Source organism: Pyrus communis, chromosome 6 (assembly GCF_963583255.1).
Source record: "Pyrus communis chromosome 6, drPyrComm1.1, whole genome shotgun sequence".
NCBI classification, from domain to species: domain Eukaryota; kingdom Viridiplantae; phylum Streptophyta; class Magnoliopsida; order Rosales; family Rosaceae; genus Pyrus; species Pyrus communis.
In genome coordinates, this window is record NC_084808.1 from 28,913,000 (window position 1) to 28,931,146 (window position 18,147).

The 18,147-nt window shown below is 39.5% G+C and overlaps 5 protein-coding genes across 6 annotated transcripts; 1 reads left to right on the plus strand and 4 right to left on the minus strand.

The window, feature by feature from the left end:
- Positions 1-118: 118 nt before the first annotated feature.
- Positions 119-2,989, minus strand: LOC137737494 (MDIS1-interacting receptor like kinase 2-like). Its single transcript, XM_068476991.1, has 2 exons — positions 645-2,989; positions 119-551 (listed from the first exon to the last, which is right to left on the minus strand). The coding sequence occupies exons 1-2, from the start codon at positions 2,587-2,589 to the stop codon at positions 151-153; spliced, it is 2,346 nt and encodes a 781-aa protein (XP_068333092.1). The 5' UTR covers positions 2,590-2,989; the 3' UTR covers positions 119-150.
- A 203-nt stretch (positions 2,990-3,192) lies between these two features.
- On the minus strand, positions 3,193-6,748 carry LOC137737495 (vacuolar fusion protein CCZ1 homolog B-like). Of its 2 annotated transcripts, XM_068476992.1 has the most exons (11): positions 6,670-6,748; positions 6,361-6,589; positions 6,188-6,281; positions 5,893-6,076; positions 5,755-5,793; positions 5,541-5,650; positions 5,100-5,195; positions 4,464-4,910; positions 4,209-4,364; positions 3,575-3,804; positions 3,193-3,471 (listed from the first exon to the last, which is right to left on the minus strand). In XM_068476992.1, exons 2-11 carry the CDS (start codon positions 6,549-6,551, stop codon positions 3,441-3,443), a joined length of 1,578 nt encoding a protein of 525 aa, XP_068333093.1. In that variant the 5' UTR covers positions 6,552-6,589; positions 6,670-6,748; the 3' UTR covers positions 3,193-3,440. The 2 variants fall into 2 exon arrangements, with proteins under 2 accessions (XP_068333093.1, XP_068333094.1); XM_068476993.1 differs by lacking the exon at positions 5,755-5,793.
- A 2,175-nt stretch (positions 6,749-8,923) lies between these two features.
- Positions 8,924-12,531, plus strand: LOC137736398 (cyclin-SDS). The gene is made up of 7 exons (XM_068475674.1): positions 8,924-9,958; positions 10,141-10,308; positions 11,080-11,246; positions 11,370-11,498; positions 11,629-11,809; positions 11,933-11,977; positions 12,110-12,531. Exons 1-7 carry the CDS (start codon positions 8,924-8,926, stop codon positions 12,137-12,139), a joined length of 1,755 nt encoding a protein of 584 aa, XP_068331775.1. The 3' UTR covers positions 12,140-12,531.
- A 347-nt stretch (positions 12,532-12,878) lies between these two features.
- LOC137736399 (binding partner of ACD11 1-like) lies at positions 12,879-14,907 on the minus strand. The gene is made up of 6 exons (XM_068475675.1): positions 14,902-14,907; positions 14,686-14,772; positions 14,182-14,285; positions 14,028-14,103; positions 13,797-13,886; positions 12,879-13,559 (listed from the first exon to the last, which is right to left on the minus strand). Exons 1-6 carry the CDS (start codon positions 14,905-14,907, stop codon positions 12,978-12,980), a joined length of 945 nt encoding a protein of 314 aa, XP_068331776.1. The 3' UTR covers positions 12,879-12,977.
- Positions 14,908-15,969: 1,062 nt separating this feature from the next.
- LOC137736440 (protein RGF1 INDUCIBLE TRANSCRIPTION FACTOR 1-like) lies at positions 15,970-17,806 on the minus strand. Its single transcript, XM_068475706.1, has 4 exons — positions 17,644-17,806; positions 16,974-17,243; positions 16,544-16,702; positions 15,970-16,434 (listed from the first exon to the last, which is right to left on the minus strand). The coding sequence occupies exons 1-4, from the start codon at positions 17,644-17,646 to the stop codon at positions 16,183-16,185; spliced, it is 684 nt and encodes a 227-aa protein (XP_068331807.1). The 5' UTR covers positions 17,647-17,806; the 3' UTR covers positions 15,970-16,182.
- Between the last annotated feature and the right edge of the window lie 341 nt (positions 17,807-18,147).

The following is an 18,147-nucleotide window of genomic DNA, read 5'->3' on the forward strand; positions in this document are numbered from 1 at the left end:
CTGAGACGATGTAAAAACGACGGCATTACTTTGTTTACTAATTGCAAGTACAAATAAATAAAGTCTTCGGGTTCTATCTGCGAATGAATGAAAGAGTGTTGTTTTTCGATGGATTGCTCAACGGGGCGAAGTGAATTACACAAGGTTCTCCTATTTCTTTTCCATCTGATAAATTTCTTGGTTCATAAGTTCCTGTAGCGAAATCGAATCAAGAGGCTTGGGCAACTGAGGTCTACGAACAAGAAGCTCCTTCGTTACTTGTTCCATCGTTGGACGAGATTTTGGTTTGGTGCGCAAGCATCCCAACGCCAATGTCGTAACCATAACCACACCAGAAGCTGTTTGTCGATTGCTGGGAGGAGAGAGCCGTGGATCCAATACATCTTCCAACGTTATTTGTAGAAGCGATGGCAACTTTGAGGACTGTGAGGAAGATGCGGAGATCAAGGAAAGAAGTTCTCCTGGATGTCTTCCCATGATTATTTCCAGGGTGAGCACTCCAAAACCATAAACATCGCATTTTTCAGTCACGGCAAGTGTGTGTGAAAGTTCTGGTTTACGGAAAACAAGCAAGTGTATTAGGATATAAGAGCTGAATCAAAGAATAAGTGAAGTTAAAAAAGCTGAGAAAACTATGGGTTCACCTGGTGCAATGTATACCGGAGTGCCGGCAAGTATTATTGTTCGATTACGCAAATGAGGATATAAGAGCCGTGCTGTGCCAAAGTCGGATAAAGAAGCCACCATGTCCGAGTTGAGAAGAATATTGCTGCTACTCAAGCTTCGGTGAATGATCGGTAGGGTGCAGTTGTGATGCATGTATGACAACGCATGCGCTACGCCTTCGATGATATGTAACCTCTTGGTCCAATCCAAATCTGCAGCTTCAACATCATTGCCCAGAACACTGAACAAGCTTCCCCTTTCCTTGTATTCATACACCAAGAACATACAACGCCTGTGCAAGCAAAACCCAAGAAGCTTCACAATGTTTCGATGTCGGATTTTTGACAGCATTCTTGCTTCATTCTTGAAACTCTTGAACAGAGCTGGTTCCCCAGCTTCCCAGTGGTGGAGCTTCTTCACGGCTACTACTTTTCCGCTTGGTAGCTGTGCTTTGTAAACACTGCCATAAGCTCCGCTCCCAATACAGTATTTTATGTCAAAGTTTTCTGTTGCTTTCGTGATATCCTCGTATGCGATTTTTCCATCAAAATTCCATATCGAGAATAAATCTCCGTTCTTTGTTACTCCACCGGACTTGTTTTTCCGAAGTAATAAACATCGAGGAAAAACAAAATAACCAAGAATGAGGAAAGCTAAAAGAATTCCAGGAACCAAGATTTTCACGAGGACCAAGTTCTTGCTGCTGGACCTGGTTCCTATCGAGTCACCAAATGAATCATTGTTGCCGCCGACAAATGCATCAGGTGGAAACGAATGCTGGAGATCAGTTGGGATATGACCCTTCAAGGAATTGTTTGACAAACTGAGTCGACGAGCTCTGTGCAACAAATTGAAAGAAGGGGGAATGGTACCAGTGAGTTTATTGTGGCTGAGGTCTAAATATTCCACCGAATTCCTCAGGCTCCCAAGCTCAGAAGGTACTTTTCCTCGTAGTGAGTTATGGCTGAGGTCAATACTAGTCAGTGCAGAGAGGTAACCAATCCGAGCGGGAATAATCCCAGTTAAAAAGTTGCGGCTCAATAACAAGAGTTGTAACTTCGAGCAATTCCCAAGATCAGTTGGGATCGATCCTATTAGACTGTTACTGGAAAGGTCTAGAACCAAAAGATTGAAAAGTGATCCGATTTCAGGTATTATGTTACCCGAAATTTGGTTTGACGAAAGAACAAGATATTGTAATTGTGTTAACTGAGAAAGCTCATGAGGTATGACTCCGGATATCTTGTTCATGGACAGGTTTAGTGCCTTGAGCTTGACTAGATGACTTAGAGACGGAGGAATTGAACCGGTGAGACTGTTAGCACTAAAATCCAAATGTTCCAAGTTGTTCAAATCCCCTATTTCGAAAGGGATGGAACCGTTGATCTGGTTCCATTCGAGGGACAAAGATTTCAAACTAGTTAAACGGCCAATGGTGGTGGGAATTGGACCAGTGAGCCTGTTTGCTGATAGTTGCAGGGTGACCAAGTTTTTCAAGTTCCAAAGACTTGAAGGGATATAACCAGTAATTTGATTGTAAGAAAGGTCAAGGTGCTTGAGCTTGGAAAGAGTACCTATTTCAGATGGAATGCTGCCCTTGAGTCCTCTTGCATGAAGCCGAAGACGAACAATGTTTGGAAAGCAAGAGAAGTTGAATTTTCCAAAATTGCCATCGTCCCCCAACTGGAACTCAGGTGGCAGCGAAATCTCCGTGATGCTTCCGGCAGTGTTGCAAGTAATGCCGGGCCACTCGCAGAGATGGTTGGTGTGGCCACTCCACCACCCGCTGGCAAGCAGAGCCCGGGCTTCCAGTTCTAGTGACCACGGCTGCTGCGACTGGGATGATACCGTGGCCGCCGCTGATGCAACTGCCATTGCAACCACCAAGGTGGGGATGAAACGAAAAGGAAGAGAGAGATGCATCTTCTTCCAGCCTACAGTAGTATGGAAAGTTGAAACAGAAAAGAACAGGTTAGTTTATCATTCAGTTGACTGGTTTGCGTTGACGCGTAGCTAATTACTTGTCCACAAATTAGAGTGCTATTACTTTCAAGTTTCAAATCAACGCGTTGCCTTGTTGACTAAGCACTCTTTTGTTCCCACAGATTTTTTTTAACCATGATTCTCAAAACTGGCGGGAGCTGCTTCAGTGCAGTGCCTTGGGTAAAAAGTTAAAGGAAAAACAGGAAAAAAGCACTGAAAATGCAAATGCTGGGTTTTGTTTTGTTTTCATCCCTACAATCAATTCTTGATCATAAGGGTCCACTTGTTTCTATGTATGTACAAAGCACTTTTGCTCGTAAACGCTTTTGCTACAAACATGTTGAAATTTCAATTGAAAATACAAGCATTGTGTTTCCTTATAAAACACTTGAAAGTGCTTCTCCCGGAAGCACTTGTATTACTCTAAATCACTTTTAAATTTTCCTGTCAAACGTAGTCATAGTATAGGCCTTTAAGAAGCAGCCCCAACACAGGCACAACTCTTCCCCAACGTCAAAGGGCACGATCATAGAGACTACGGACTAATAGTAAACCAAGAAACACTTGCAAATACAAATCAGAAAGTACATGACAACGAAATGATAAATGATATCTATTTTCTACTTGCAAGTGTGTTGTCACAGAAATCTACAGTGCTGAGGGCCAACGGTTCGATGTGAGGTGCACAGAGCCAGTAGGAAATAGCACAATACTGAGCAACAATCAGGTAGGGCGCACCTCTCATTTCGTCGCACTGACTTAGTATACATCTCAAAAACAAGAAATTTCCCCTAATTCAACGAGAAAGCTCCATTGCAGTACCTGCAAAACTCAAAGAAAATAACTAATCCGTAAATATGCTCTAGCGCATTGTCCTCACGAGTGATCCGTGAAAAAGTGCAGCATTGAACAAAATATGTAGTACCTGTTGCTGAACTTCTCAACAGCATCAGAGGCATAGAGAAGCGTTTCATTGGCTTTCTCTAAAACCATATAAAGCTCCTTCCCTCTTGTAACCCGAGCAATAACCCAAGCATTGTTTTTTGCTCTGATGCTAACTTCCAATTCTTTCTCGTGACCAGCATTATCCGATTTCGTTCTACTTTTTTCCAAATCAACTTCTTCTCTGACCTTACTTAAGGCAAGTAAGGAGTCCTGCCACAGACGAGAAAAATGGACAACTTGGAACCAATAGATAAAAGTCATAAATCAGCATTAATTTCATGAGATCTAGTCTGGTCAGTAACCACTAAGCCTATCTTGCAAAAACCAACTGCATTAGGGCCACGGATAACGCCCAATGTAGAAGAATGCACTGAAGATGCAACCTAGTCTAGCTGATGAATATCATGAGCGTGGTACCAGTAAGAAAAGCAGAAGACTGAAAAAGAATAGAATAATGGCCACCTAAGTTCTCTCCCATAATTTCTTAGCTGCAGCTAGGGACTTATAAATTTTAGATGTAGTAAACAAGGTGAAGATCCTCAACCAAATGGCTGTTTTAACAGGGACTGTGCGGAACAAGAGAGCAAGACAAACACTGTGGCAGGTTGTTTTACCTTGGTAAGGGTAGTGACTTTTCCTGGTGGAGAAGCCCTGGATACACTTCTGTCTCCATCCACTAGTAAATACCGATATCCACTAACATGATACGCATTCTCACCACCCCATCCTTTTGATAATTTCTCTTCAACTTTCAACAGCTTTAGGGATACCTGGTAAATGGTAATGACAATGCCAATGACAAGTTTATATTTAGAGAAGCTGTTTGATAACATAAGCATTACAGTTAACAGCAGAGCTAGAAAGCTCACATTTTCAAGAACTTGCTGCTTCACTGCAGAAATACCTTGATCGCCATTTAGTACCGTAGAAACAGGAAGGAGAAAAATTAAGGTGAGACTCTTATGCTGATGGGTACACAGATACATTCTCTCCTCTGTCTGATGAAGCAAAACTGTTGGGGTGGCAGAAGCTCCAGTACTAGTCTCTGCACCCCAAATATCACTGACAAGAAAACCGTCCTTTCCTTTGGACCACTTATCAGGTTGCAAGGGCCGTACGACACGAGAACTGTTATCTCCAGTAGGAGAGTTGTCAAGTGAGCCATGCAATTGTTCTGGAACAGCATCAGGACGGGCCAAACTAGAACCTGAGGATGTAGCTCCCTTCCGTAAATAGGACCAGGAACTTACTCCAGAGGATAAAGCACGGGGAGTCAACCTTAAAACAGCATATGCAAAGAGGTTTACGGTATCATCCTAACAAAAATAGGGAAACAAAATTCACGGAAGTTAGCATTTCCAAAATAAATGTACTGCGCACTCCTAGCACTCCTGCTACGAAAATTCAAAATAAAATTTATCTCAGTTCTTAAGGTTTTCTTGAACTTGAACACTAGATGGCTTTTGAAATGATTAAAAAACACCAATGTTAGGATCAAACCATACAGGAGAAAGTGTGGTGGACACCAACAGGTCCTGAAACAAGATTAATGAGTGACACGGCATGTTCCCAGCACAAGATTCAAGTACCCTAACAAGCGACTGCAAAGACAAGTGAACTCATTAAAAGAACTATACAAAATAAAACTATACGATATTGCATTAACAACGAAAAACTAGTATTAGGAGGTTCAGGTAGAACTTAGAAGTCCTCGTACGTACAAAGATGTAGAGTTTTGAACAATAAAAGTAGGCTAAAAGGTAGCTAATAGGACTGTTAGTGATGATAGATAGACCTAATGGTAAAGAAGCACTGGATTAAAAGTTAAGGTCGAAGAATCTATAGTATAACTGTGAAACTGAATGAGATGAAAATTACTGGCCAATATGTGAACAAGGCTTATATATTCCTCTAACATATGATTAAAATATATTCTGAAAAAAAACCTGAACTTCGATTGCTGCTTCCCGCCCTACAGTAAGCATCTGTACAGTTCCACGCTCCTTCAAAGAGTCACGGAATGAGGGTAGCAGTAGTTTCTTCCCAACCAGAAAATCTGCCGCAGAGAGTAAAACCACACATATGAGACACAGCAACTTCAGCATTACTCAGGAAGAAAAATCCAATCGAGACAGCATGATACAGCAACTTCAGTATTACCCCAGCAACACTCATCGAATGGAGACCGCTTTTGAAATGCTGGCAATTAGTGACTATACAATGAAATTTTAACCCCAAAGACGATATAAAACTGGACTTCAATGCAACTAGTAGGAACACAATTGTACGATGACTTACCACCGAGATAGTCCATGATGAAATGGTACAAATGCGGTCGAGTTAGTCCTCCACCGGGGTCTTTATCAAGCAACGCTCTTATCGATCCATGAAACATCACGAAAAGAGAATGTACTTCCTTGAGAACCTTCCTCAATGCATCACTTCTCCAAATCGGTTCAAACTCCTTGTTTTTCTCCACTACCTACCACAATGTAGAGCAATGATTCTAATCTAATCCAAAATGTGGGCAGGGGGATTCGAACTTAACTGAAAAATAACTCAAATAATAGAAAATGAAGAAACAAGAGCTCACCATGACCATCCAGATATCGGGTTCCGCCTCGTAAAAGACATGGGAATGCCTCTCTGCTTCAATGGCCTCGCAAGCAGCCTCCGGAGAGAAGATTCTGCACAAAACACAACCCAATTCTTCTAATTAAAAACCAAAACCCCCCAGAAAATGCAATTGCAAAAAAAAGTAGAAACCTTGTAAATGTGATGAGTCCTTCACTGAGCCCGATCACAGAGAATTGGGCGGAGAAGGGCAAATCAGCTGGAAAGAAGAAGAGTATCTTGTCCAACTCCTGCCCTTCGTTCTGACCCCTCCTCAAATCGAATATGCACAATTTCACTCCCTCTGGAGTGGTAGCCGTAGTAGTGGCAGACGACAAGCCCATGATTTCTTCTTCCTAATTTAATGGCGCAATCAAACAATCTGCATAACGAATTGAAACCCTAATTTCGTGAGCTGCTGAATTGAAACGACAGGTAAATACGAGATTGGAAGGGGCTTACTTTGCCAAAGGTTGACGACGATATCTACGTGTCACAGCGAAGCTTCCTGTAGGTGTTAGGGATTTTGGTACCAAATTATGACTTTATTAGACACAGATCGTTTTATTGGTTTGTCCTAAGTTTGAATGGTAGGTAACTGGGTGAGAGAATTTTCACTAATTACTGTGTCTGTACATAACAGAAATTTACCATGGCCCCGAGGAGTAACAAAACCGCCTTGCGGGGAAAGTGACTCCGAAATTTGGTTTATAATTAATTTTGTAAAAATTTTTAAAGTTGATTTGAAAACGAAATTATTTTTTATTGATTTTCAAAGTTAAAAAATAAAAAATAAAAAAATAAACTAATAGTCGGCCCCCAAATACTTTTTTATGTGCCGAAAATCTTCAGATGGTCCTAAATTAATTTTAGGAAACAAGTAGTGCGACGAGAATGACTCAAATTTTAGCTTATAATTAATCTTGTAAAAATTTCCAAATTTAATTTGAAAACGTGGGTTATAACTCACAATTTTTATGAAAATTTTACGTGAGAGCTAAGGAAAATTTTGTAAGATTTGAATGCGATCATACTGTCTAATAAAACCCAAAACTATTTTTTTTTTGAATTTTTAAATTAGAAAAAATTGAAAAAGTAATATAAACTAATAATTGGCCCCTAAACATTTTTTCATATGCCGAAATTTGTCAGAATGTGCTAAATTAATTTTAGGAAACATGTGGCATGGGAGAATGACTTGAATTTTGGTTTATGATTAATCTCATTAAATTTCCAAATTTGATTTGAAAAGGTAGGTTATAACTCACAATTTTAAATGAAAAAAATTTCAAGTTGTAAGAAATATTTTGAGTGGGAGCTAACAAAATTTTTGCAAGATCTTTGGATGTGATCCTACCATTTATTAGGTCCGAAAACTATTTTTAGGAAACATGTGGCGCAACGAGAATGACTCGAATTTTGACTTATAATTAATCTTGAAAAAAATTTCAAAATAAAGTTGAAAACATGGGTTATATATAACTCACAAATTTTGTGAAAAAACAAATGAAATTTTAGTTTTAAAAAACATTTTGCATGGGAGCTTAGGAAATTTTTTGCAAGACCTTTGGATGTGATTGTACCATTTGTTAAGTCCCGGAAGCACTTTTCTTGATTTTTAAAGGTGAAAAGTAGCAACAATAACATGGACTAATAGTGTGCCCCTAAATATTTTTTTATATGCCGAATATCTTCGAAATGTCTAATTTTAATTTTAGGAAACATGCGACGCGATGAGTATGACTCGAATTTGGGCTTAATTAATCCTATAAAACTTCCCAAAATCGAGTTCAAAACGTGGGTTATAACCCACTATTTTTGTGAAAAAAATTTGAAATTTTACTTTTACAAAATATTTTGTGCGGGAGCTAAGGAAAATTTTGCAAGACCTTTGGATGTGATTCTACCATTTATCGAGTCCCGAAAGTTATTTTTATTGATTTCTAAAGTTAAAAAGTAGAAATAATAATATGAACTAATAATGTTCCCCTAAATATTTTTTTATATGCCGAAAATCTTCAGAATATCCTAAATTAAATTTAGGAAACATGTGATGCAACGAGAATGACTTGAATTTTGGCTTATTCCCAACATCGAGTTGAAAACATGGGTTATAACTCACAAATTTTGTGAAAAAATTGAAATTAAGTTTTAGGAAATATTTTGCGTGGAAGTTAAGAAATTTTTTGCAAGACCTTTGAATTTGATTCTACTATTTATTGGGTCCCTAAAGTATTTGTTATTGATTTTTATTATTGGGCCTTTAAACCAAAAGTAATGAACACGAATCAAACTCTACTGGGCCTTCCACGGAAGAGCTGTTAAAGGTTAATATTGGGCCTTTGGTATAATTAACTCTGAAGTGGACGGCCCATATACCACATTAAGCCCAACATTGACGTAAATGGAGCGCGCAATGCAAATACGAAAAGACCAAATAGGACCTCCTCTAATCGCTCAATGTACGGATTCACGGAGTATTGACATGAGTAGTGGGACCATGAAAAGACCAAAAAGGACCTATCGCCTCCAACTTCCATAACCGCCTTCTTAAAACTGACTCCCTTCCTTTTCTCTCTTCCATCTCCGTTTCTCACTTTCACACTGAAACCAACCAAACAGCCCTCACACACACACACACACACAATCTCTGCAAATTCACAAATTCTAATTTCAAAACTAATTCGAAAAAATGAAGTGCAAATCAATCCGAGCGATGCAGAACCTCCAAGCGGCGCCGTACCTGGAGGCGAGGAAGAAGCTCCGGTCAGTGCTCCCTCGCCGGAAGCGACCTCAGATCTCTCCGGTTCTTTACTCGCCTCTGAAGCACAATGCTCGCAACGAGACCTCCGGTTTCTCTGGTTTCTCTGTGAACTCGACCTCGTGTTTCTACTTCGGCGGTGAAGTTTCGTGCGAGTCGAGCAGAGTTTCCGTCGGATCTGAGACCGAGGCGAGGTCTGCTTTGAGGAAGAGGCAGTTCGATGAAACTGAAGGCTCCGGAGCTGAGAAGTACCGCGACGCACCTTATCAGAGAACTACGAGATCGTATTGTGGAGGAAAGGCGGTGAAGAAAGACGGCGAACCTGAGGTTTCTGAATCCTCGTGCGTGGAGTCTAATTCCGGAGCTGGTTTTGGAGGCTTCGCAGAGGGAAATTTGAAGCTGAAGAAGGAAATTGGAGGAAATGAAGGCTCTGAAGCCGTTACTAGATCGGAGATTTCCGAATGCGATAATGTTTCGCTTGGATTGAAGGAAAACGAAGTCACTTCATTCAATTCTGGCGTCGAATTGTGCTCTGAAGTCAAACTAGCAGAGAAAACGGCCAATGATGGTGGAGCACCGGAATTTGATTTTCCTGCAATTTCGGGAAACTACTTCGCCGAGAATTTCATCGTTTCAAACTCTGAGTCGATAATTGATCAGAGGCCGGAGAGCTTTCCAATCGACTCTGACCTCGCTTGTAAGGAGCAATTCTCTTACGACGACGTTTCAGAGTACTCTTCCAGTCAGACGTTCTCGGAGCTCCAATCGGATATTTTCGACGTGCATTCCGACCTCAATCTCTCAGAGTACACGCCGTCTATTTTCTTCGATTCTGGAAGCGAATTCTCAGAGCGTTCGGATGAAGATTCAACTCCTTCACTTACTTTCACCTTGCTCCTCCAATACAGAGAAGGATTTTCGAGATCGAGCACTGCTTCATGTCTCGATGATGCTTCCCGCGTTAACGAAGTGTGTAAAGATCAATCGACAGTAAGTTTCCTCAAGTCCAGGCTTACTAGTTCAATTTTCCCTTGCTTTCCTGCACTTTCTCGCCAGCCAAACAGAATTACACATTTTATTATATTTCATATTTTATTATATTAATAATTATCATTTTTTGCAAAGATTTTAATATATTTCATATTTTATTATATTAATAATTATCATTTTAGTTTCTTGAGTTCGAAGACGAGGAGGACGAAGAGAGCTATCAGCTGCTGAGGAAAAGAGAGAGGATGCAATTGTATTTGCGAGACTACACGGAGGACTACTCTTCCACGACGGAGTGCGGCAATGTTATCCTCCATCAACGGCGGCAAATGGTCCGTTGGATAATCGAGGTGAATCGCTTTACCGAAAACCTCGTTTCACAAAATAATCGCCGTTTTTGTTTCCTTCTCCGATCGAAGTTCAATTAATAGCCGTAATTAGTTCTGGTTTATTTCCGGAGAATATGCCGTTACTGTAGAACGTACTTTCTACATTCACGATTCCAACAACTAATTTAACATCCAATGATTTCATGCCACGTCATTGATGAATCAAACATGTACTTTATCACGGTTTTTTCTGTTCTCCTATTGGCCAAAGCATGTGATACAAAATATTAGCGAATATTCAGGGTGCATGAGATTATACATCTTTGTGAAATATGCTTTAACGTAAATTCGATACAATTAATTTACAACAAGAAATTTTGGACATATTAATTACATTACTTTCACGTTGCACGCACTTACCACGCAGTAGTTGCACGTGCACTTGTAATAGTTATTGGGGGCACCTAGAGTTTGTTGCTCGTTGGACAAGATTTTTTTTTAACACACATATCTCACCATTTGTATAGTAACATGTAATGTATCATTTCGTGTGCCCGTCACACTGAAAAATTTCTCCTATATGTACGCTCACGATTTTCCGCTTATAAAGGAATTTCACACGTTTTAATGCTTAATCATGATTAATTAGTTGGCATTTAATTTCTAATTAGTAATGGGTGGCTATTTAAGAATAAAAAATCGTGATTTAGTAGTTAATTGTCAATTTGTGTTGCTTATAATCTGTCATTATCTGTTGTTAATGTGCTTTTGATTGGTTTTGCCAACAAGCAGCGGTCTACTGAAACGGAGCTACAGGCGGAGACGAAGTTTTTAGGAGTAAGCCTTCTTGACAGATTCTTAAGCAAAGGATATTTCAAGAACAAAAGGACCCTTCAGACTGCTGGAATAGCCTGCCTCACACTGGCTGCAAGAATTGAAGAAAACCAGCCCTACAACTGGTTCAGATTTATACTTTTCATATCTGTCTATTCTGTTTGGTATTTCAAATAAATTTGAGACATAACGAAGCAAGATGCGTCACGCTTTCGTTCTAATTATACCTTTCTGATGGCCGTTTTCAGCGTGCGGAAGAAGAAGTTCTACGTAGGAAGCAATATGTACAGCAGATGTGAAGTGGTGGCAATGGAATGGCTAGTTCAGGAGGTCCTCAGCTTCCAGTGTTTTCTCCCCACCATCTATAACTTCTTATGGTAACTCCCACCCTCCCCCTTTACTCCCAAATGCTACTATATTAGACATGATGCATACACAGTTTCCCTTGCAATCTTGATATCTTTATCCCTTGAACTAAATTGCCAGAGTTTAATCTGGATAACGCAGGTTCTATTTGAAAGCTGCTAGAGCTGATGGACAGGTGGAGAAGAGGGCCAAGTACCTGGCAGTGCTGCAGATGCAGGACCACGGCCAACTTCGTTACTGGCCTTCAACTGTTGCAGCTGCTCTTGTCATCCTGGCTTCTTTAGAAGGCAATCGTGATGTGTCCCGCCAACGAGTAATAGAGGTAATTGCCAGAATTTTTCTTTCAAACTACATTAGACTATAATGTAGAGCGACGGGGTTCTGTTATCGTGAAGAACACATCCAGTTCTCAATTACTCATTGACGCGATCTCATGGTTTTGCAGACTCATGTGAGAACAGAAGGTGATGATCTACACGAATGCATAGAGGTATGGATGAATTCTGATATCATGAATTTCAATCGCATTTTCATTTCTCCATTTAAGTTCCTAAAAGTTTCGATTGCAATTTCATATAATCATTATATATTAACGTAGCTGACAATGTGCTACATTTGACAGAGCCTAGAGTGGTTGTTAAAGTATGTATGAGAGCATCCTAGCAGGTAAAGGAACAGGTACATCACCATTCTGTTTCTGATTTCCTACTCATCTAAAGGCATAGACGGAAGGTAGATCGAGCTGAGCCTTCTAAAGCCTGATCAAGAGGTAAAACGAATCTGATTCTTTTGTCAATCAACACGACACTGCGGCAACTTGTAATCACTCCATAAAAATAACTGAAATTGTACCTTCTAAATTGTTGCGAAGGACCACACGTAAACTGTAAGACCTTCTGCTTGAAAAGCTTGTCATTACTCACCATGAAAATATTCGGGAAAACGAAACCGCTTTTCATGCTTGGGTTCTCAACTTTTTGTTTTTGTTTAGAGAAAATGTATTAGGTTTTCTAGCATACATAAATCTAGTGGATGCTCTGCTAAGGATTGAATTATTGATACCTCTAGCTCTAATGCTTGAACATCTGCGTAAAGTTTGAAGGTTTATATGGTCGGGTTGATAATTCTGTTTTTCGAAATCTCTGCACCATGTGCATCCTTGTTAGAGAAGGACCGGTTCTTTTGCTGGCTTAGTATTATTAGCGTTGATAAATCTCTTCTTCAAAGCGCACTCCGTAGAAGCTAACATCAGGCGGTTTATCGGCATTTCCAAAATACTGGCCTTGCTTTCTTCGATTTCATGACACCAGTTGCTTAAACTTTCTGCCTTCCCGAATTCACTTAAATCTCCTACGTCAAACTTTGCAGATTTATCATATCAACGACTAGTACATTCCTACTGAACAAGGTTTTTTTACTTTACAACAGAATCCTTGTATGAAACCATAGATACAGGGAAAACCGAAAAATACTTCATCTGTACACACCCGTCATTTAACTCCAGCCTTCATGTCATCGGGAGAACTGACCGGAAGAGAAGGCTTGGGAGCAGAAGACTCGTCAAGATGGGTCTGGGCAAAGTCAGTGATGATCTCTGTCCTCTGCCTGTCCATGATCTCCTTCTTTTCCTCCTCGGCCCTCTCCACCTTCTCGTTGGTCATCATGCCCACATCATCAGCCACCTTTGCAACTGCGCTGAGTGCGTTTGAAACCCAAGAAGCCCCGGTCAATACATAAGGGTTGCTCATGATAGCAGATCCCGCGCTGCTTGCCTTCTGCTCAGCAACAGCAAAGGCTGACTTTGTCTTTTCGGATACCATGAACCTTTGATCCATTTCTTTCACCTTTTCGCTTACAACAGCTGTTCCGGCACTTAGCTTCTCCGTCAGCCCCATCTTCTGGTTAATCGAAACAACTGTGGCAGAGGCATTTGATGTCAACTTATGCCTCTCGTCAAACTCCTTCGCCTTGTTAATGGCATCCTTTCCTAAGGTGTATCCCTTGGCGAGCATAGCGCTGGCCACATCTTCTGCCTTCTTTACAGCAGAACTAGCAGCAACCAGCTTTTTCTCCTTCAAAGGTGAATACGTTATAGTAAGAAACGCCACTCATTTGAAGCGCGTACACACAAGAAGTTTTAGGCACATAAGACTATTAAGTAATGATCAAATCTTCATATGGCCTCCAATTTTATGTTCTACTCTCGAAAGACAACAGGACTGAAAAGTTTACCCCCAAATTTACGCTCCGCAAGATTAAATGGTTGAAAGATATATAACACATAAATGGATGCAAGCCATAGTATTTACCGGGCTTGATGGGAGCGGAATAGCTTCAGGAGGCAGCTTGTAATCCTTGGCGGGTCTAATGGTGACAGCAAGATCAGCTACGGTGGCTCCCTGAATTAAAAGAAAAACAACACACATGGTAGTGAAAAATGCCTTCTGCATTAGGCTCGGCTAACATATACGCGAACAAGCAACTCATGACCGCAAATGAGCTCGATGCGGTTAACAATCTTGGATTAGCAGTGAACATACCGACAGAAGAACTGCTGTATCTGCCCCTTGCGATTCCTTGAAGGTAACGTAGGCGAGCTGTGTATTTTCCGTTTCCCTGCAAAAATATAACACCGAAATCTTCAGAATCGCGAATGTACTATAACTGTGACCGATATAAGTAAAAAATGTGTACCGTTGCATTTCAACATATTGAATATCTCCAGAAAATGAACAGAACTCCTTGATATCCCTGTCAGTAATGGCTTGCGAGATGTTGCTAACTTGAACTGTTTTTATCTGTATATGAAATGCGCATTCAATCAGTCCAAAACCAATGCACTACAAGCAATATTCTATGTTGTTTAACGAAGCCATATTTTACTTTAAACCAATCTAAACTGCATGGAGCAGGGAGAGGGAATTGAAATCGGCTCCACAAGAGAATCACATCCGTTTTTTGGTTACAAAATTGGAGCTTGTTTCGAAATTTACTTTTAAAATGACTAAAAACGCTTTTGACGAAAGTGTTTTTAGGTTCCAAAAACACTTGCATTTTTACTGAGAATGATTGGTTTCAAAAACACTTTCATCAAATGCGTTTTTAGTCATTTTAAAAGGACTTCAAACGAGCTAACGGCTAATAACCACGGATTTCGCGACGAATGCTAATACAGAAGAAGTAGTAGTATTTTCTCACGTCTGAAGGTTTGGTTGTGGAGATTTGTGTGGGAGCTGTTGACTGGGGAAGTGCTTCAATCCCCTCATTTGCAGGTTCCGCCGGAGTCTGCACAGAAAACTCTCAACGCAATAATTTTAGGGGAAACTGAAAATACAGAAAGCATTAAGGGCAATCTAAAAATTAAAGAAATTATCTCAAAATTGAAGATATATAAGGGAAAAAAAAAACACTCACCGACATTTGGGTAGATTTTATTTGAGAGGAAATGCAGGACGTCCCTTTGTTGGAGTATTTTCGTTCCTTTTTTCTCTTAATTTATATATATTTTAATTTTTGGTTAATTTCTTTTTTTGTTAACAGCGGCAAGCTCCGAATCGCTGTTGGGTGTTGATTTGGGGCGGTGAGTTGCCAACTCGTTTTCAGTTGGAGCTCCAATTCGGCGACGCCAACTCCTTTTCTTTTATTTTACGCGTTTAATTTGTGAGAGTTTAGGTTTTTTTTTTTTTTTTTTTTTTTTTTTTTTTTTTTTTTTTTTAAATTTCAAAATTATTAAATTATGGTTGTATCGTCTTTCTTCTTAATCCTCGACGTCCCCAGTTTAAATTCTTATCCTTCCTCCTCTAGTGTGAATCAAAATAATCATGTCGTTTGTACAAACCATTTTCATATCTGATGTGGAAGCTAAAATCCAAAAGCGCTTTTCAACAAAAGCAACTTTCAAAACTGCTTTTCACATCAGCAAGCCGCATAAACATATACTCATGTGATTGATTCTACTTTTATCAAACAAGGGTGGCAGTTGCCAAACAAACAAAACATAAGAAAAAGTTGGTGATCCATCATCCATGTGCAACATGCATACAATTACAATACGAGATATATATATATATATTGCAGCTCCAAAAACCATTTCTATTGCAACTCTTTCTGTCTGCCACAATCCATAACAAACAAGACATAAACTAAAGATTGTTGCCATAATGCACAACGAATCCATCACAAACCTATCAATTTCAAAACTACTTATTTACACCTACGGTGGCGTGACATTTTGAACCAATAACATGACGTTACGTGTTTTATATTTCTCACACATCATGTGATTAGTTAATACACTGCTAACTTGGTATTCCTGTTTCATGTAAATTCTCTAGTTTTGGTTGCCATTGCCAACAAGATAGAAAGAAGAAAACAGCAAAGCAAGAACATTCCCATCAACATTTACAAGTTCTAATCTTGTATTGAGAAATATGAAAAGTACAGTAAATCCCAACAAATCTCTCAAGATATATATATATATATATATATCATCTCTTTATGCTGTACAAATTAAAAAACTTACATTAGAAAATACTAGCTGTGGTTTTATGGTTTTATTAATGCTTTAGATATAACGAAAAATTTAGAAGAAAAAAGGAAGAAGAAGTAGGTAGTTAACAGACGGCACTCCATTTTTCACGTCGAATCCCTAGGAAAGAGAAAAAGAGCAAAAATATCCTTGATCTTGTTTAGGCATCAGCAGAGAGGAGCTCTGCGAGGAATGCCTTTCCTCTTGTGCAAAAGCCTCCTCGGCTTCAATGCTGGACACACCCAAGCATTCATCTCCTCAGATGACTCAGCTAACGAGATAGACGATGATTCCATTTCACTCATATTTGTTTCCGAATTGTAGTTACCTTTTGGCGAAAATTCAGCGTATTCGCGCATTGCAACGGTGATGAATTTGTGACTTTGGTGGTCTTTCGGCTTCACTGAAACTATCGATACCTGAAAATTTGAATAGCAAGCAAATGTTTCGTGATCCCTTAAAGGCGATGTGAGTGTGAAATACCACAATGGAGTCGAAAACTTGGAACTGACAAGCAACAACAATTACCTTGCATGCGATGGAGCAGTAGCGATTTGGCATGTCCTGTAGATATCTCCCACAAGCTTCACAGGAAGCACCAAACTTTGCTTTTGTTGATGGCTTCGCGTCTTTGGATTGAGGACGAGAATTTAGATGCACAGCTTTCTCGCCATTGATTTTATATGTCTGTTAAGAATCATGCTGTCACTGTTTGAGATGATAATAAACATTCAACTCAACTGTAACATGTAATTTCATAGGTAACCAAAAACATGCCAAAGAAAAAGCCCAATGCTAGGGTTTATGTTATGAACTTGTCAACAATAAATAACCAAATCTGCGACTGATGTTACGATCGAAAAAGCACGGAGCTTCGAACAACAATAAAAGTACACATGAAAATCACATATTATTGCTAAGAGTTGTATAATTGAAGAAAGAGAGTGGGGAAGCAAACCTGAATTTTGGAGCAGTCAAGATACTTCTGAATTTCTTGAAGGCGAACGACATCATGATAAACGTATTTGCAGATCTGAAGCTTTTTGTGAAGGCAATGAGATGTCATACAATGCCTGCAGAGGCGCAGGCTGCAGTCTATGCAGAGCACATTCTTCTCGTTTTTCCGAAGGTGTTGATGAACACCGCAGGAACCGAAGAATTTGCTAAGCAAAAGGGTGTTAAGCCAATGATCTCTTCTGTTTTTATTTATGCAAACCTTGCAGCCTACCTACAAATAATCCCATCCAACTTCCACAACTAAGAACAAACCTTTCAACAAGCATGTAGCAAAAACAAATTCATCAAAACTTCATCACCATTCCACACTCAAAAATTATTCAATCGAATTCACAAAACCTGCAAGATTCGCGGCATGTCAAGCCCTGGTAAGGTTCTTTGCTTTGCATCAAATTAAACCCAAAATTCATAAATTTGATCAAAACTTTGATTGCTTAGCCTTCGAACTCAAAAAACCATTCAATCAAATTCACAAATTCACAAAACCCACAACCAAAGATCATAAATTTGATGAAGTTTAGTGTGCTAATTGGAATCCAATAACTTGATACAATCGATTTGAAAATAACAATGATCATAGTAAAAGACATTGAAAGAACTCAAATTCTTACCATTTCTTCGATTAGTTATGGACTGAAATTGAATTTTCTGTTACTGCAGGAGTCGACACTTGAAAATTTGAGTAAGAAAAACATGAAAATTTTGCAAAAATTGCAAAAAGGTCCACCTCCACAAGGGTTGTAAGCAAGTGAGAGAGGAAGAAAAAATGGGAACTCTTTTTATCCAAGCAGGCAGGCAAAGGCCTGTGTCCAATTTCCCACTTAATTATTGAGAAAATAGAAAATAAAAAATAAAACACTCCGCGGGAAGCTAAATGCTTTATTTCCGTCGGATCAAACTTAAATGGAATCCGACGGTTGTAATTTTGAGAAATTATTATTAATTATTGCACGTAATTGATTGATAAAATAATTAGGTCAGTGGGATTTTCGTACGGTGGCCATGTTGCGCAAAACCCTAGTGATCAGTCCTAAGAAGCTTTACGTCCTTTCCCGCCGAAATAAGCGAGATTTTCGGAGCCGTTTTGTCTCTTTTTATTTTCTATTTGTTTTTTA

What these genes read in the sequence shown, in the direction of transcription:
- LOC137736398 (XM_068475674.1), top strand. Translation starts at nt 8,924, where the DNA reads ATGCAGAACCTCCAAGCGGCGCCGTACCTGGAGGCGAGGAAGAAGCTC. An exon ending in TGGTCCGTTGGATAATCGAG is followed by an intron (nt 10,309 to 11,079) that starts GTGAATCGCTTT and finishes GCCAACAAGCAG; the next exon opens with CGGTCTACTGAAACGGAGCT. An exon ending in CCCGCCAACGAGTAATAGAG is followed by an intron (nt 11,810 to 11,932) that starts GTAATTGCCAGA and finishes ATGGTTTTGCAG; the next exon opens with ACTCATGTGAGAACAGAAGG.
- LOC137736399 (XM_068475675.1), bottom strand. An exon ending in CAATATGTTGAAATGCAACG is followed by an intron (nt 14,104 to 14,181) that starts GTACACATTTTT and finishes ATATTTTTGCAG; the next exon opens with GGAAACGGAAAATACACAGC. An exon ending in TTCCGCTCCCATCAAGCCCG is followed by an intron (nt 13,560 to 13,796) that starts GTAAATACTATG and finishes TCACCTTTGAAG; the next exon opens with GAGAAAAAGCTGGTTGCTGC.
- LOC137736440 (XM_068475706.1), bottom strand. An exon ending in TTGACTGCTCCAAAATTCAG is followed by an intron (nt 16,703 to 16,973) that starts GTTTGCTTCCCC and finishes GATTCTTAACAG; the next exon opens with ACATATAAAATCAATGGCGA. An exon ending in ACTGCTCCATCGCATGCAAG is followed by an intron (nt 16,435 to 16,543) that starts GTAATTGTTGTT and finishes TCAAATTTTCAG; the next exon opens with GTATCGATAGTTTCAGTGAA.
- LOC137737495 (XM_068476992.1), bottom strand. Translation starts at nt 6,551, where the DNA reads ATGGGCTTGTCGTCTGCCACTACTACGGCTACCACTCCAGAGGGAGTG. An exon ending in AAGCAGCAATCGAAGTTCAG is followed by an intron (nt 5,196 to 5,540) that starts GTTTTTTTTCAG and finishes TTGTCTTTGCAG; the next exon opens with TCGCTTGTTAGGGTACTTGA. An exon ending in GTTGAGAAGTTCAGCAACAG is followed by an intron (nt 3,472 to 3,574) that starts GTACTACATATT and finishes TGAGTTTTGCAG; the next exon opens with GTACTGCAATGGAGCTTTCT.
- LOC137737494 (XM_068476991.1), bottom strand. Translation starts at nt 2,589, where the DNA reads ATGCATCTCTCTCTTCCTTTTCGTTTCATCCCCACCTTGGTGGTTGCA. An exon ending in TCCGGTATACATTGCACCAG is followed by an intron (nt 552 to 644) that starts GTGAACCCATAG and finishes TCCGTAAACCAG; the next exon opens with AACTTTCACACACACTTGCC.